General features: G+C 36.7%; 1 protein-coding gene across 1 annotated transcript; it reads left to right on the forward strand.

Moving 5' to 3' along the window:
• The first annotated feature begins 7,371 nt into the window (after positions 1 to 7,371).
• LOC122984191 lies at positions 7,372 to 15,728 on the forward strand. The gene is made up of 6 exons (XM_044354524.1): positions 7,372 to 7,458; positions 8,264 to 8,587; positions 8,877 to 9,134; positions 9,222 to 9,329; positions 15,005 to 15,262; positions 15,350 to 15,728. Exons 1-6 carry the CDS (start codon positions 7,410 to 7,412, stop codon positions 15,511 to 15,513), a joined length of 1,161 nt encoding a protein of 386 aa, XP_044210459.1. The 5' UTR covers positions 7,372 to 7,409; the 3' UTR covers positions 15,514 to 15,728.
• Positions 15,729 to 18,732: the final 3,004 nt, after the last annotated feature.

An 18,732-nucleotide genomic window follows, 5' to 3' on the forward strand; every position in this document is an offset into this window, starting at 1 on the left:
CAGGGATTAGTGTCACATGCATAGCCTGTTCATTAGTGAGTATGACGCACAACACATAGTTTAGTGATAGTTCAGAGCTGCGACTGACTGCCAGTAAATGGTTTGATCTTGCGACAATCTGAAAGCTTCCTGTGGGTTGAATTTATAGTCACAGGTGGTGGAGCAAGTAAATGCTAATGAAATTTTTGAAAATGAGATCCAAATCACTGAATTTTGCAATTATCAGTTGAGAGCACAAAATTAATTAAATTTAATTTGAACAGTGGAAACTCTCTCACTTACTGTAGATCATTTGGTTAGATGATTGTTCTGTTTGTTCATTATGAGCCACCGTACCTGTAGAAGTGTTTATGGCTAAGCCAATCAACACGCTCTATGCTCTGTCGAGGGCAGTCTTGCATGTAGGCTCTCTGTTCATATGATTTGTTTTTTTTAGTCTTAATAAACCAGTGGCTTGTTCCAAGTTAGTGTGATCACTGGTTCACACAAAAAATGGACTAATTTCTCCACTAACCAAAGATCATAACTGACTAAATGATCATAATCAAATCTTAAGAAACCTGGAGATATACAATATCTTTTGTATTCTCACTGAATCTGTGAGGAAGAATGAAAACATCTCACGGTGCTGCTGAGTAATAATTATCACAATGACAGAAATATAGTTTCACTGTATTTGCTTGTATGGGAAGTGCGACTTTTAGTTTGTGCATATAAGGAAATATTTAGTGGTCACATATCTGTGTACAGACCCATTTCCTGTCTGAGTTCTGTGAGCTGTTTTACATTTAAAACATAACAGGTCAAACCACTGAGTCCGTCACACATATGAGTGACACCTAGAACCACTTCCCTTTTCTCTCCCTGTTTGTAAAAAGATGAACAGAAACAACACTCTGCTTGGTCAAAGTTTCAGCACGTTCTCCTCTGAAGCCGATCACATACAGGACTGTATTTCAGGCTGTTCAGCGTAGGATGTTCATGTTTTCTATTCAATAAAGTAGAGAAGTTTGTCTGGAAACTGCTGATTGGGTCAATAGAGGCTGAACAGTGAGGAGACATGGAAGCTGTGGTTGGACTGTTGGTGATGCTGCTCGGAGTCTCTCACGGTGAGCTGTTTCACTGTTTGACATTTTAATATTGATTCAACGTTATGTGAATAACATGTTGTGCAACTATGACTTTTTATGCAGCTATAGGATCAAGTATGATCACTTTTATAGATTAATCCAGTTCTAAGAATCAATTGAGAAATGCAGCAGTTTGAAACTGATGTTTCTGTTTTTCTTCGGTCCATCAGGTTTTTAAAAAATGTCACAGAATGTTGTTTCTTAGAGCAATAGCAAATCTGAAGATTAGTTCCACAACCATGTGTATGTACAGTAAAAATTACAGTTATCTACCACAGATGAATCTATTAAATTAAAGTTTTAGGATGAACGCACTTCTTCCCTGAGAGTTCAGGAAAATGAAACTAAAAACAAACAATAAAACACTCAGTTATATCATGCTTATACTAACAGTATGTTATTTTAATTGGAATCATCATAGAAATTACTGAGAGTTTAATTATCATTTTATACAAATTCCCAACAAATATATAATTTAGTAATTTTGGACTTCTGTAGATGTGGAAAAAAACAGCATGACATCGTAATGAATGTATGAGATTAATTTACTAAAACTAGAATAATATAAATGACAAAATGTACTACAGTGGAATATTACTATTAACTGACAGGTCCGTGTAATGCTAACTGTGCTCTGAGAGAGACAGAGTTGTTTCTGTTTCAAAACATGAATATTTGCACCTGCATAAAACATTGTCACAGTTGTTAATTTAGTAGAAATGCAATGACCTCAACTGTGATAACATTTTCTTCACTGTATTTTTCTATATTTCCAGGTATTGAAACCCACTGTGATGGCAGACAGGATGGAGCTCAGTGTTATGGAGCTCTGGGAGGAACTGTGGTGCTCCAGCTGATGGACAACGCCTCAGAAATATTAAGATACCAATGGAAAAAAAACAAAACCTTAAAAATACTTGATGGGAGAAAGGATAAGATTGTGTATAATCTGATGAAAGACAGATCCGTCTTTACTCCCAGTAATGGAACATTTAGGATAAATAACCTGAACAGGACTGATGGTGCTGAATATACCCTTGAAACCTTTAAACCAAATGGACGGATATCAGAACAGCGGACTCTTCAGTTGTCTATTCAAGGTAAATAACTACTTTTGCTATTATTAATCTTATAATTTCATTTTTATTATTCACAATAAACCAACAGCTACATAATTTGAATTGTAGATTCAAAATTCAAAATACAAATGATTTTGGAAAATGAAACTAGGTAAATACACACAAATACACATACTACTATACAAATACTATTTCTACATTTGTAAACAAACATTTCACATGAAATACTCAATGTGCCACTGACACATACTGTAACTATAGCATTACATGTACTGAAGCATTTAATTCTGTACTTATGTATATGAATTTACATTATAAACATTGAATATGTTTATGGCCACATTAAAAAGTCATATGAGTGTGTTTCTCTCAGCTCCTGTGTCCTCTGTCCTGCTGGACTCTGAGTGTCACAGTTGATCTGTTTGTTTGTCCATAGGCTTCATATTCATCAACTGCATCTTATCCAATGGGACAAACATATCACAGTGGGTGTTTTCAGCCAATAACACTCTGTGTATTGATTCAACAACAACCCCTCCCATGATCACAGGTAAGGAGATAAACCCTCCATTAATATCACACTCTACAATCAAACTGTGACCAACAGCAGTGATGACTCATGGTACATTTACATTAGTAAGTGAAAACTAACTCTGCTGCAGTGGATTCATTCATGTCATTTTCTCTTTTCTTCCCATGTATGTCTGCATGAAAACACCTTTCATCAAGAACATGTTTACTGAAAGATCTGTGTTTCTCTTGTGTCTTTTATTACTAAAACAGGTCATTTGCCAGTAGTGGCTGGTGTCCTCTCAGCGCTGGTCATTCTGTTAATAGTCGGGGTGGCAGTCGTCTGTAGTCACAAGAAAAAGCAAAACAACAAACCTAAAGGTACAAAGTTTCTTTTGTCATTACTGCATTAAAAGATGATTGTTTTTTGTCCACTCATAGATTAAAGGAATAGTTTGACATTTTGGGACACTAATTATCTTTCTTTCTCAGAGTTAGAGGAGAAGATCGATACCACTCTTATATGTTTGTTAAATGTGAAGCTAGCAGCCGGTTAGCTTAGCTTAGCACAAAGACTGGAAACAGGGGGATACAGCTAGCCCGGCTCCATATGAAGGTATAAAAATCTGCCTATCAGCACCTCTAAAGTTCAGTAATTCATGTTATATCTTGTTAATTAATGAACTATAGACTTTTTGAAAGAGTCAGACTAGCTGTTTCCGGTCTTTGTGCTAAGCTAAGCTAACCTAACCGTCTCCTGGCTATTGCTTCATATTTAATGTACAAACAGGAGAGTACTATTAGTCTTTTCAGGTCTACTGCCCAAAATGTCAAAGAATTTCTTTAACAATCCGCTGTTATCACTGAGTATTTGTAGTCATGCAGTGTTTAACGTGTTCCTCCTTTCACTCTAAAGAAGAAGAAGAAGATGACCAAGAATTGACCTGTGCTGATGTCAAGATTGTGCAGCGGCAGGGGAGGCAGATGCATCAGATGGCAGAGATGGAGGTGGAGTACGGCCAAGTCAACTTTTCAGGGCGGCCTCGGAAAACTGTTAAACCATCAGAAGATGAATCTGTGTACGCTAAGGTCCATAAAAGCAGGTGATATGCAGTGTTCAGCGTTTTTACATTATTATATAAAAAGATTCTTAGAAAATGTCTTTCATGAATTATACCAAATTTAATTTAATCTAATTTAGCGTTAGTTTTGTTCATTTCAGTGTTGTTCTTCATTGCTGTTATTCTTCATCACATTTTATTTCTTTATTAAAATGCTTTTTAACTTCGGTTGAGTTTTACCAACTTGAATTTAAAATGACACTATGTACTTTAATTTGACCTGAGCAGTTTTGCTGTTTACTTGTTGTGGGTTTAATGAAAGATAGAGGTTACATGATTGGTTTGGTGTGAAAGTTTGGGGTTAAAGGTCGACAGCCATGACATGCCATTCAGCTGATTCACAGTGCCGTAAAATAAGTGTTTATGGCCCATGATAGTTGTAGTGTTCTAAAAACAACCACCTTAGATTATCTAGTTGAGCCCACTTCTTAAAAGACAGTTGAACTTCTGACAGCATAAAGGCAGGATAATAAAGCTGCTCCAACAATCTGCCATCTTTTTGCCATCTGATCAAAAAGCCATTTTATTTTATGGGGATCAAATTGTTCAGCAGTCATTCTGCTTTTGATCCAAAGACATTTGACTGCTGTACTTGGACTCTGAAAGGTTAGACTGAACCACTATTAAACATTTATTTTTTTTACCTATTAAAAAAACTGGTCATTTTATGTTGTGACACAGTCATGTGATGCTACCTACTATGCCAACATTATACAACTATAAAACCTAAACTGGTGGCTCCTGCCCATTCTTCAATGCTGAGCATGTAAGTTTCTGATTGAATAAATGCTTTGGTGACCAATAATTTAATATTCATAGAATTTATCAACACATTGTAAAATAAATATTTTAAGATCAAGTTTGATCAGCTAACGTCAACAAGGGGCCCGTTAAGGCCACTGACTCTGTTTTCTGGTTGAAGTCCATAATCTGGTTGTTGTACATGAAAATTGAGAGTGACAGAATCTACTGAGAAACACAAAGAGAGAGAGAGACAGGATGACATGACAGAGTTAAGTGGTGAACTTCAAACAAGCTTTCGACCACTGGACCAGCAGGACACGCCAGTGTTTCTGTGATAAATGAGGAACTGGACCTGTGGTTAGTCTGAAACAACAACCATCAGTCAAACCAAACATCACATAAACCAACACCTTCAAAAACGTTTTGAAGGGTGAAATTTTACAGTTTAAAGGAGTCAATGATTTACATTGCAGTGAGGATAATACATTTCAAATTCAGCACATAGTTGTGCTAAACTGACCTTTAATATTTTCCCCATGAGCACAAATAGACAGTTTACATGTTGAACTACCAGCTGTCATTCTAAAACCCCAGTTTGATGGTAGAATACGGCCTCATTTATTGAATCAATAAATGTTTTTCTGTGTATTAAAAGACTGATCAATCGCTTGTTTTGCAGTTTGTGTCTTAAGTATTTTGAGCATCATGGAAGGCAACTGAAACGCAGCAGACAACAGCTGCTAGGTTGGTACTGCATGACTGACATGAAGCATCACTGTCACCTGTGGCTTGGATTGTACTTCATGTATACGTCACTTTGGACAAAAGTGTCTGCTAAATGAAATGTAATGTTAGTGTAAAGTATAGTATCAGAGTTTTGTTTGTCATAGGCTTCATTATATGTCTGTGACTGTTGAGTAGTACAAGAAAGATGGAGGAGACGAGGAAGTCACAACAATATAAAGATCACAGGAGGAAGAGGGTGTGGTTTTCTTTCTTGTAAGTAGTGACCACGTCAAGTTTCACTTCCTTTCCATCTTCTCTAACAGAAGATATTTCAGGCTGTTCAGTGTAGGACTGTAGTTTTCTATTGAATAAAGTAGAGAAGTTTGTCTGAAAGCTGCTGACTGGGTCAACAGAGGCTGAACAGTGAGGAGACATGGAAGCTGTGGTTGGACTGTTGGTGATGCCGCTCGGAGTCTCTCATGATGAGCTGTTTCACTATCTGACATGTTAGTATTGGATTTGATATTGTGCAAAAAGACGTTTTGTATTAAATTAGAAATCATTATTGATGATTTTATGCAGCCACAAGATCACTTTTAGTCAATAAGTAAAGTTTGACATCATCCTAACTGATGCAGCTTAAATACTGTTCCAGGCTAGAAAACAGCTTTGACCAAATAAATACTTTTAACAAACAAGAATCAACTGACAACTAGGATTTCAGGGATTAGTGTCACATACATAGCCTGTTCATTTGTGAGTATGAAGCACAACACATAGTTTAGTGATAGTTCAGAGCTGTGACTGACTGCCAGTAAATGGTTTGATGTTGCGACAATCTGAAAGCTTCCTGTGGGTTGAATTTATAATCACAGGTGGTGGAACAAGTAAATGCTAATGATATTTTTGAAAGTGAGATCCAAATCACTGAATTTTGCAATTATCAGTTGAGAGCACAAAATTAATTAAATTTAATTTGAACAGTGGAAACTCTCTCACTTACTGTAGATCATTTGGTTAGATGATTGTTCTGTTTGTTCATTATGAGCCACCGTACCAGTAGAAGTGTTTATGGCTAAGCCAATCAACACGCTCTATGCTCCGTCGAGGGCAGTCTTGCATGTAGGCTCTCTGTTCATATGATTTGTTTTTTTTAGTCTTAATAAACCCGTGGCTTGTTCCATTTTAGTGTGATCACTGGTTCACACAAAAAATGGACTAATTTCTCCACTAACCAAAGATCATAACTGACTAAATGATCATAATCAAATCTTAAGAAACCTGGAGATATACAATATCTTTTGTATTCTCACTGAATCTGTGAGGAAGGATGAAAACATCTCACAGTGCTCCTGAGTAATAATTATCACAATGACTCCAGAAATATAGTTTTACTGTATTTGCTTGTATGGGAAGAGCGACTTTTAGTTTGTGCATATAAGGAAATATTTAGTGGTCACATATCTGTGTACAGACCCATTTCCTGTCTGAGTTCTGTGAGCTGTTTTACATTTAAAACATAACAGGTCAAAACACTGAGTCCATCACACATATGAAGGCTGTCTGTCATGGTGGAGGTTAAAAGAAAAGGGACACCGAGAACCACTTCCTTTTTCTCTCTCTGTCTATAAAAACATTTATAGCTTTATAGCTTATTTTGTCACAATGATGAGACAGAGAGACGACAAGTTTTACGGTATCACCTGGACATAATAAGATCTATTTTTGTGACTGTTGATATTGGACATTTTAGAAAAGTCAACTGTCAGTCTCAAATCCTCTTTCAGTGTGAAGGAGGGATGTTTTATTTTCGTCCACTGAGTCCATCACACATAAGAAGTCTCGCTGTCATGTTGGAGGTTAAAAGAAAAGTGACACCGAGAACCACTTCCTTTTTGTCTCTTCGTCTATAAAAAGATGAATAGAAGCGATACTCTGCTTGGTCAAAGTTTCCGCATGTTCTCCTCTGAAGCCAATCACATACAGGACTGTATTTCAGGCTGTTGAGCGTAGGATGTTCATGTTTTCTATTCAATAAAGTAGAGAAGTTTGTCTGAAAGCTGCTGACTGGGTAAATAGAGGCTGAACAGTGAGGAGACATGGAAGCTGTGGTTGGACTGTTGGTGATGCTGCTCGGAGTCTCTCATGGTGAGCTGTTTCACTATTTGACATTTTAATATTGATTCAACGTTATGTGAATAACATGTTGTGCAACTATGACTTTTTATGCAGCTATAGGATCAAGTATGATCACTTTTATAGATTAATCCAGTTCTAAGAATCAATTGAGAAATGCAGCAGTTTGAAACTGATGTTTCTGTTTTTCTTTGGTCCATCAGGTTTTTAAAAAATGTTACAAAAAGTTGTTTCTTAGAGCAATAGCAAATCTGAAGATCAGTTCCACATCCATGTGTATGTACAGTAAAAATTACAGTTATTATCTATCACAGATGAATCTATTAAATTAAAGTTTTCCCCTGAGAGTTCAGGAAAACTGAACTAAAAACAAACAATAAAACACTCAGTTATATCATGCTTATACTAACAGTATGTTATTTTAATTGGAATCATCATAGAAATTACTGAGAGTTTAATTATCATTTTATACAAATTCCCACCAAATATATAATTTAGTAATTTTGGAGAAGTTCAGATCTCCAAAATAAAGTTCTGTAGATGTGGAAAAACACAGCATGAGTTTGTAATGAATGTATGAGATTAATTTACTAAAACTAGAATAATATAAATGACAAAATGTACTACAGTGAAATATTACTATTAACTGACAGGTCCGTGTAATGCTAACTGTGCTCTGAGAGAGACAGAGTTGTTTCTGTTTCAAAACATGAATATTTGCACCTGCATAAAACATTGTCACAGTTGTTAATTTAGTAGAAATGCAATGACCTCAACTGTGATAACATTTTCTTCACTGTATTTTTCTATATTCCAGGTATTGAAACCCACTGTGATGGCAGACAGAATGAAACTCAGTGTTATGGAGCTCTGGGAGGAACTGTGGTGCTCCAGCTGATGGACAACGCCTCAGAAATATTTAGATACCAATGGTATAAAAACAAAACAACAAGAATACTTAATGGGAGAAAGGATGAGATTGTGTCTAATCTGATGAAGGACAGATCCATCTTTACTCCCAGTAATGGAACATTTAGGATAAATAACCTGAACAGGACTGATGGTGCTGAATATACCCTTGAAATCTTTGATTCAAATGGACATGTATCAGAACAGCGGACTCTTCAGTTGTCTATTCAAGGTAAATAACTACTTGTGCTATTATTAATCTTATAATTTAATTTGTATTATTCACAATAAACCAACAGCTACATAATTTGAATTATGGATTCAAAATACAAATGATTTTGGAAAATGAAACTAGGTAAATACACACAAATACACATACTACTATACAAATACTATTTCTACATTTTGCCTTTGCAAACAAACATTTCACATGAAATATTCAGTCTGCCACACAACTAGCAAGCATTGTATACATACACTGTAAACACTGAATATGTTTATGGCCACATTGTTTCTCTCAGCTCCTGTGTCCTCTGTCCTGCTGGACTCTGAGTGTCTGTCCCAGGGAGAGATGAGGGTGTCCTGCTCCTCTGAGGGAGGGGACAGTCCTCAGTACAGCTGGACTCTGGATGGACACACACTGACAGACGCTCAGCTCCTCTCTGGAAACAACGAGACCAACAACATCACTCTGAAACGAGACGTCTCAGGACTACTGGTCTGCTCTGTCAGGAATCACGTCAGTAATGTCTCGAAAGGAGAGAAGATATCTACGTGTGGTGAGACAGAACTTAACTAGAAATAAACTTGATAATTGATGATTACACTGTACATTAGTCACAGTTGATCTGTTTGTTTGTCCGTAGGCTTCATCAACTGCACCTTACCCGATGGGACAAACATATCACAGTGGGTGTTTTCAGCCAGTAACACTCTGTGTATTGATCCAACAACAACCCCTACCATGATCACAGGTCAGGAGATAAACCCTCCATTAATATCACACTCTACAATCAAACTGTGACCAACAGCAGTGATGACTCATGGTACATTAATAAGTGAAAATTAACTAACATTATTTTGTCCATTAAACCCTCCACTCTCATCACACTCACCAATACCATCTGTAGTACTTTCAGAAATTTGCTGTCACAGTGCAAACTTGACATGTGATTTTTGTGTCTCTGTATCTGAACAGATAACTCGCTGCTTGTAAGTGTTTTGCGACCAGTTGTGGCACTTTCTCTATTGGGTGGGATTGCCATCTATTTTGCTTGGAAGAAGAAGAAATACAAGAAAGCTGAAACCTCCACCAGACCACGAATAAAGGACCATCCAGAGAACTCCTTCGAAATGGTTGAATTGTGAAGTTCTGCATTTGAACGTTAACTTTGTGAAACCATCAGGATGGTTTTCATCCTCTGCAGTGATTGGTCATGTGTCTTCATAGGTATCAAAATGACAGGATTTACTGTGAAATCTCTCTCCTGTTTTTATTCTTTACAAAACTTCTTCTGCCACTGTGTTCACAGCCCAGAAGCTTGCTGTGAGTACCTTTACAAAAAAGTCTTAGTCAGTGTTTCCTGCATTTATCACAGTGCAAAAGATGGGCCCAGTGCATCCTTTATAAAAGATTTCAAAAGTAAACAGACCTGTTGTGAAATCAGTGTACTGCTGCCTTTAGAGAGTGGTAAAGCCTACAGATCCCCACAGCTCTGCCTGTGATCATAGAACAGAGAAGACATTACAGTTGATACTGTCTGTTGATAATGTACAAAACTGTTTTCTTTCATTACTGCTGAAGTGAATTACAGTTACAATCAAACACACTTTTATGCCTAAATGTGCTGAAAGTGTCCATTTATGTTAAAGGAAAATGTCACATTGTGAATAGAGCTTATATTGTTATTTTAGTGCTGAAACTAATTTTGATGCTATTTGGAAATTATTGCACTGTAGATTTCCATATCCTCACTGTCCAGCTAAAACCTTGTATCTCCAAATTTGGTGATTTTCTTACTTCTTAAATTAAACCAATTTAAACACACTGGATTATTGACATATGCACTGTTAGAGATTGATGTTTTGTTGATACATGATTTTAACTTTTGTATAGGTATGTTGAATTTAGTTGCTACATACATTGAAAAAAATGTGATTTTGTATTCAAAGCTTTTTATTGACAAATTTGTTTGTATTAAAGCCCAAAAAGTGAATCTACAAAATATAAAATGCTGGCAAGTGAACATATATGACTGAAGTGTTTGACTTAGAAAAGAGTGACATCATTTATGTTTTTGCTTGTTTCTATCCAATCAGCATTTAAAATATAAGAATTATTTGCTCTCATATTTACAACCATTACTGATGTAAACAAACCTTCTGAAGCATTAAACAGTAAGAGCTTTAACATAGTTGCTTTCTATTGCTGTTATATAATTAAATATTAAACATATAATCAGTTTAATCAGTTGTGTGTTTGAAATGTAGGTGAGCTGCCTTTTTGTTGACATCTTTATTACAGATTGTACCTTTAATGCCTGCTGAGAACTGAATAAACCCTCCAGTCTCATCACTAGTATAAGTAGGTGTGAGGTTTCCCTCTGCTGGTTTACAGAGGCATCACCATTATTTATGGATAGGTCTGTATTCATAAGACTCTGCTGAGACCAGCAAAAATAGATCAAATATTTACATGCTTCACTTTAAGGTAAAATAATGATCAATAGAGCATACTGAGCAATACGTTACTCTACATCATAGAGTTACGATACTTTACTGAAACTCTCTGACCTTCTAATATTGGTTGTACAATACCTCATCTACTACTGAGCATATTATATTTAAATAACGCCAGTTTTGTATGCATCTAAATCATCCATTATTTTATGAAATTTAAAATCCACCCACACTCTCGCCCTGACCAAAACAATAAACATCGGAATTAATTCTTGACCTGCCCTGTTTTCAAATTTCATTTTTCTGCCTTTACATATTGCAAGTTTTTCCTGTCCTACTATCTAATTATGAAGTCTTCACTTTGATGCATTTAAATTTTTGTAATCTGCTCCAAAAATGAAAGCAATTTTTGACCATTTTACACTAAAACTTTTAAAAAATTCCTTAAAGTACCTCAAACAAATTCACGAGTCTGTTGCACTCAGTAAAACAATGACAGATGGTTTCAGTTAATCCTCAAAAGGAGGGAGACCGCAGGATTAATAACAGATATGAAAGCACTGACAGAAACAGCACCATGTAAAATTGTCCATTGTAAATCACCTGATCTTTGTTCAAAGGTGCTTTATAGAAAACCCTCCACACTGGTTTAACGCAGTCACCTACACCCAATGTCTCCCTCCACACAGTGTCTACTCTTCCATTTATTTTTTTTGTTTAAAACTTTCACATAACATTTACATAGTATTTTACACTTCACCGTATACAAGTTTAAATTTTCTGTATATTTTGTATTGAATAATGTCCCTCCTAATCCACTGAGTCCCAAGGAAAAACTAAGCTCAGGAAAAGGGTCACCTTCGTCCAGATATTCAAACCCATCGTGGCAGTCCCGCAACAAAATCCGTTCTTCTACGGTCAATCTTCTGCACCACATATTTAAAAAATTCTCAATTTGACAGACAGATAATTGTCCTAAAACAGACGCCATTGTCTGTGCATTGCCCAGATTAAGTCCTGCTGCATTTTCAATATGCCAAAGAGTGATGTTTCCATTGGAACGTAATATATGAGTAAGTCCAGGCGTGGTGTTGTCCTGCACATCCAGCCTGGCTCTGTTTATGAGAGGTTCCTCTAGAAGCCAGTGCAGAAGAATCTGCATGCTCTGCTCTCTTCCAAATAAATAAGTCCCAAGCTTTAAAAATACTTTGATAAAAAGTTACACAACTTTACATTTTATATATTCATAAAAACAAAGAAGTATCTAGACCCAAGCCATCAGTCCTTTTTAAAGGGCACTTGTCACTTGTCTCCACACCACATCTGTTGGATCTTTGAGGTATCGCTGAACAAACTGTAGCTTAAAAGGTGACTAACCTGCTTGCTAAAGGCATTAATCCCTGTGCCACCCAATGTAATCCATCCATGAAAAAATCCACAATAGTAGACTGCAGATGACTCAATAGACCAGCAGGGGGCTTTACACAAGTGAAAAGGTGCCACAGTAAAGATGCAACAAAATTACTGATGATCAAAATTCTTCCTCTGTAGGACATTTGTGGCAACAACCATCTTCACTTCATCAGTCTCCCCTCTACCTTCTCTATTCCACCTTTCCAGTTTTTTTTTCCATTGCTGTTTCATCACCTAGATGCACACCAAGGTATATGGAAACACCTATTTTCCCATGTTAAACCCCCTGGCAGTTTAGGAAGACCTTTTACCCATCTCCAACTGCTAAGGCCTCATTTCCATCCAATTTACTTTTACAGCAGATATTTTTCCAAAATTATTGACAATTTCTTCCAATATTTCATTTCCCCCCCTACAACATCATCTGCAAAGGCCCATAATACATATTTTTTACTACAATCAGGTTAAATCAAATGTTCAATACAAGACCATATTTTGTACAACACGAGTTCAATGGAGAGTGCATATAACATGCCAGAGAGAGCACAGCCCTACCGTATCCCTCCTTTTACTTTAAAATGTGCGCTCAATCCTTCATTGACTTTCAATACACTGTCAATATCTTGGTACAACACTCTGATCATGGCAATAAGACCTGGGCTGAGACCAAAACACTCCAGAGTTTTATGAGTGCTCGACCCAATCGAAAGCCTTCTCTTGGTCTAGAGAAATTATACCAAACTCTAAGTCCAATGAACCAGAGATGTCTCAAATCCTCTTTCAGTGTGAAGGAGGGGTGTTTTCTTTTCTTCCACTGAGTGCATCACACATATGAAGGCTCTCTGTCATGTTGGAGGTTAAAAGAAAAGTGACACCTAGAGCCACTTCCTTTTTCTCTCTCCGCCTATAAAAAGATGAATAGAAACGACACTCTGCTTGGTCAAAGTTCCCACACGTTCTCCTCTGAAGCCGATCACATACAGGACTGTATTTCAGGCTGTTCAGTGTAGGATGTTCATGTTTTCTATTCAATAAAGTAGAGAAGTTTGTCTGAAAGCTGCTGACTGGGTCAACAGAGGCTGAACAGTGAGGAGACATGGAAGCTGTGGTTGGACTGTTGGTGATGCTGCTCAGCGTCTCTCATGGTGAGCTGTTTCACTATTTGACATTTTAATATTGAATTTATTGTTATGTGAGTAACATGTTGTGCAACTGTGACATTTTATCAAGTAGGATCAAGTATAGTGAGTAGTTCTTCAGTGACGTGTTATGCAGCTCAAAAGATCAAACTGAATAAAAAGTTGTTTCATAGAGTAAAAGAACATTCAGAGATTAAATTCCACATCAGTGTGCATGTACAGAAAATATTAGTTAGTTTCCACTACAGATGAATGTATTACATTATACTTTAAGGATGTAAGGACTTCTTCTCTTCAGATATTTCATTTTTCTCCCATTCTTTACGTTTTTTTTCTGACGTAAAAAAACAAATACATTTATGATTCTTATACTAACATTATTTTATTGGAAACACCATAGAAATTACTGTGAGTTGAACTTCCAACATATGATTTGGTATCTTTGGAAAACTTCAGATATAAAGATGTGTAGGGGTGGAGGAAAACACAGCATGACTTTGTAATGACCAGGTGAGGTTAATTAGTAAAGCTAGATTAAACCAAATGCCTAAATGTACTACAGTGACACATTGACATGTAATGCTAACTGTGCTCTGAGAGAGACAGAGTTGTTTCTGTTTTAAAACATGAATATTTGCACCTGCATAAAACATTGTCACAGTTGTTAATTTAGTTGAAATGCAATGACCTCAACTGTGATAACATTTTCTTCACTGTATTTTTCTATATTTCCAGGTATTGAAACCCACTGTGATGGCAGACAGGATAGAGCTCAGTGTTATGGAGCTCTGGGAGGAACTGTGGTGCTCCAGCTGATGGACAACGCCTCAGAAATATTTAGATACCAATGGCATAAAAACAAAACCTTAAAAATACTTGATGGGAGAAAGGATAAGATCGTGTCTAATGAGATGAAGGACAGATCCGTTTTTACTCCCAGTAATGGAACATTTAGGATAAATAACCTGAACAGGACTGATGGTGCTGAATATACCCTTAAAACCTTTAAACCAAATGGACGGATATCAGAACAGCGGACTCTTCAGTTGTCTATTCAAGGTAAATAACCACTTTTGCTATTATTAATCTTATAATTTCATTTCTATTATTCACAATAAACCAACAGCTACATAATTTGAATTGTAGATTCAAAATTCAAAATACAAATGATTTTGGAAAATGAAACTAGGTAAATACACACAAATACACATACCACTATACAAATACTATTTCTACATTTTACCTTTGCAAACAAACATTTCACATGAAATACTCAATGTGCCACTGACACATACTGTAACTATAGCATTACATGTACTGAAGCATTTACTTCTGTACTTCTGTATATGAATTTACATTGTAAACACTGAATATGTTTAAGGCCGCATTAAAAAGTCATGTGAGTGTGTTTCTTTCAGCTCCTGTGTCCTCTGTCCTGCTGGACTCTGGGTGTCTGTCCCAGGGAGAGATGAGGGTGTCCTGCTCCTCTGAGGGAGGGGACAGTCCTCAGTACAGCTGGACTCTGGATGGACACACACTGACAGACGCTCAGCTCCTCTCTGGAAATAATGAGACCAACATCATCACTCTGAAACAAGACGTCTCAGGACTACTGGTCTGCTCTGTCAGGAATCACGTCAGTAATGTCTCGAAAGGAGAGAAGATATCTACGTGTGGTGAGACAGAACATAACTAGAAATCAACTTGATAATTGATGATTACACTGTACATTAGTCACAGTTGATCTGTTTGTTTGTCTGTAGGCTTCATATTCATCAACTGCACCTTAACCAATGGGACAAACATATCACAGTGGGTGTTTTCAGCCAATAACACTCTGTGTATTGATCCAACAACAACCCCTAACATGATCACAGGTAAGGAGATAAACCCTCCATTAATATCACACTCTACAATCAAACTGTGACCAACAGCAGTGATGACTCATGGTACATTTACATTAGTAAGTGAAAACTAACTCTGCTGCAGTGGATTCATTCATGTCATTTTCTCTTTTCTTCCCATGTATGTCTGCATGAAAACACCTTTCATCAAGAACATGTTTACTGAAAGATCTGTGTTTCTCTTGTGTCGTTTATTACTAAAACATGTTATTTTTCAGTACTGGCTGGTGTCCTCTCAGCGCTGGTCATTCTGTTAATAGTCATGGTGGCAGTCGTCTGTTGTCACAAGAAAAAGCAAAACAACAAACCTAAAGGTACAAAGTTTCTTTTGTCATTACTGCATTAAAAGATGATTGTTTTTTGTCCACTCATAGATTAAAGGAATAGTTTGACATTTTGGGACACTAATTAGCTTTCTTTCTCAGAGTTAGAGGAGAAGATCGATACCACTCTTATATGTTTGTTAAATGTGAAGCTAGCAGCCGGTTAGCTTAGCTTAGCACAAAGACTGGAAACAGGGGGATACAGCTAGCCTGGCTCCATATGAAGGTATAAAAATCTGCCTACCAGCACCTCTAAAGTTCAGTAATTCATGTTATATCTTGTTAATTAATGAACTTTAGACTTTTTGAAAGAGTCAGACTAGCTGTTTCCGGTCTTTGTGCTAAGCTAAGCTAACCTAACCGCCTCCTGGCTATTGCTTCATATTTAATGTACAAACAGGAGAGTACTATTAGTCTTTTCAGGTCTACTGCCCAAAATGTCAAGGAATTTCTTTAACAATCCGCTGTTATCACTGAGTATGTGTAGTCATGCAGTGTTTAAGGTGTTCCTCCTTCCACTCTAAAGAAGAAGAAGAAGATGACCAAGAATTGACCTGTGCTGATGTCAAGATTGTGCAGCGGCAGGGGAGGCAGATGCATCAGATGGCAGAGATGGAGGTGGAGTACGGCCAAGTCAACTTTTCAGGGCGACCTCGGAAAACTGTTAAACCATCAGAAGATGAATCTGTGTACGCTAAGGTCCATAAAAGCAGGTGACACGCAGTGTTCAGCATATTTACATTATTATATAAAAAAATTCTTAGAAAATGTCTTTCATGAATTATACCAAATTTAATTTAATCTAATTTAGTGTTAGTTTTGTTCATTTCAGTGTTGTTCTTCTTCATTGCTGTTATTCTTCATCACATTTTATTTCTTTATTAAAATGCTTTTTAACTTCGGTTGAGTTTTACCAACTAGTGTGTGCTATTTTCTTCTTATTATTATTCTTTGAATTTAAAATGACACTATGTACTTTAATTTGACCTGAGCAGTTTTGCTGTTTACTTGTTGTGGGTTTAATCAAAGATAGAGGTTACATGATTGGTTTGGTGTGAGAGTTTGGGGTTAAAGGTCAACAGCCATGACATGCCATTCAGCTGATTCACAGTGCCATAAAATAAGTGTTTATGGCCCATGAAAGTTGTAGTGTTCTAAAAACAACCACCTTAGATTATCTAGTTGAGCCCACTTCTTAAAAGACAGTTGAACTTCTGACAGCATAAAGGCAGGATAATAAAGCTGCTCCAACAATCTGCCATCTTTTTGCCATCTGATCAAAAAGCCATTTTATTTTATGGGGATCAAATTGCTCAGCAGTCATTCTGCTTTTGATCCAAAGACATTCGACTGCTGTACTTGAACTCTGAAAGGTCAGACTGAACCACTATTAAACATTTATTTTTTTACCTATTAAAAAAACTGGTAATTTTATGTTGTGACACAGTCATGTGACGCTACCTACTATGCCAACATTATACAACTATTAAACCTAAACTGGTAGCTCCTGCCCATTCTTCAATGCTGAGCATGTGAGTTTCTGAATGAATAAATGCTTTGGTGACCAATAATTTAATATTCATAGAATTTATCAACACATTGTAAAATAAATATTTTAAGATCAAGTTTGATCAGCTGATGTCAACAAGGGGCCCGTTAAGGCCACTGACTCTGTTTTCTGGTTGAAGTCCATAATCTGGTTGTTGTACATGAAAACTGAGAGTGACAGAGAGTGACTGAGAAACACAAAAAGAGAGAGAGAGAGACAGGATGACATGACAGAGTTAAGTGATGAACTTCAAACAAGCTTTCGATCACTGGACCAGCAGGACACGTCAGTGTTTCAGTAATAAATGAGGAACTGGACCTGTGGTCAGTCTGAAACAACAACCATCAGTCAAACCAAACATCACATAAACCAACACCTTCAAAAAAGGTTTGAAGGGTGAAATTTTACAGTTTAAAGGCATCAATGATTTACATTGCAGTGAGGATAATACATTTCAAATTCAGCACATAGTTGTGCTAAACTGACCTTTAATCTTTTCCCTATGAGCACAAATAGACAGTTTACATGTTGAACTACCAGCTGTCATTCTAAAATCCCAGTTTGATGGTAGAATACGGCCTCATTTATTGAATCAATAAATGTTTTTCTGTGTATTAAAAGACTGATCAATCGCTTGTTTTGCAGTTTGTGTCTTAAGTATTTTGAGCATCATGGAAGGCAACTGAAACACAGCAGACAACAGCTGCTAGGTTGGTACTGCATGACTGACATGAAGCATCACTGTCACCTGTGGCTTGGATTGTACTTCATGTATACGTCACTTTGGATAAAAGCATCTGCTAAATGAAATGTAATGTTAGTGTAAAGTATAGTATCAGAGTTTTGTTTGTCATAGGCTTCATTATATGTCTGTGACTGTTGAGTAGTACAAGAAAGATGGAGGAGACGAGGAAGTCACGACAACATATAGATCACATGAGGAAGAGGGTGTGGTTTTCTTTCTTGTAAGTAGCGACCATGTGAAGTTTCACTTCCTTTCCATCTCTCCACCTATAAAACCTGTGACTGAATTCAATACCTTTTTTTTTTTTTTTTTTTTACACCTTCTTCTCTGAGGTTGGTCTCTAACAGAAGATATTTCAGGCTGTTCAGTGTAGGATGTTCATGTTTTCTATTGCATAAAGTAAAGAAGTTTGTCTGAAAGCTGCTGACTGGGTCAACAGAGGCTGAACAGTGAGGAGACATGGAAGCTGTGGTTGGACTGTTGGTGATGCTGCTCGGAGTCTCTCATGATGAGCTGTTTCACCATCTGATATGTTAGTATTGGATTTGATATTGTGCAAAAAGATGTTTTGTATTAAATTAGAAATCATTATTGATGATTTTATGCAGCCACAAGATCACTTTTA

The sequence above is a fragment of the Thunnus albacares genome, chromosome 6 (assembly GCF_914725855.1).
Source record: "Thunnus albacares chromosome 6, fThuAlb1.1, whole genome shotgun sequence".
Classification (NCBI taxonomy): Eukaryota; Metazoa; Chordata; class Actinopteri; order Scombriformes; family Scombridae; genus Thunnus; species Thunnus albacares.

Excerpts from the sequence above, each read along its gene's own strand:
- LOC122984191 (XM_044354524.1), top strand. The coding sequence starts at position 7,410 with ATGGAAGCTGTGGTTGGACTGTTGGTGATGCTGCTCGGAGTCTCTCAT. Across the intron at positions 7,459-8,263 it reads GCTGCTCGGAGTCTCTCATG|GTATTGAAACCCACTGTGAT; the intron begins GTGAGCTGTTTC and ends TCTATATTCCAG. Across the intron at positions 15,263-15,349 it reads AGAGAAGATATCTACGTGTG|GCTTCATATTCATCAACTGC; the intron begins GTGAGACAGAAC and ends GTTTGTCTGTAG.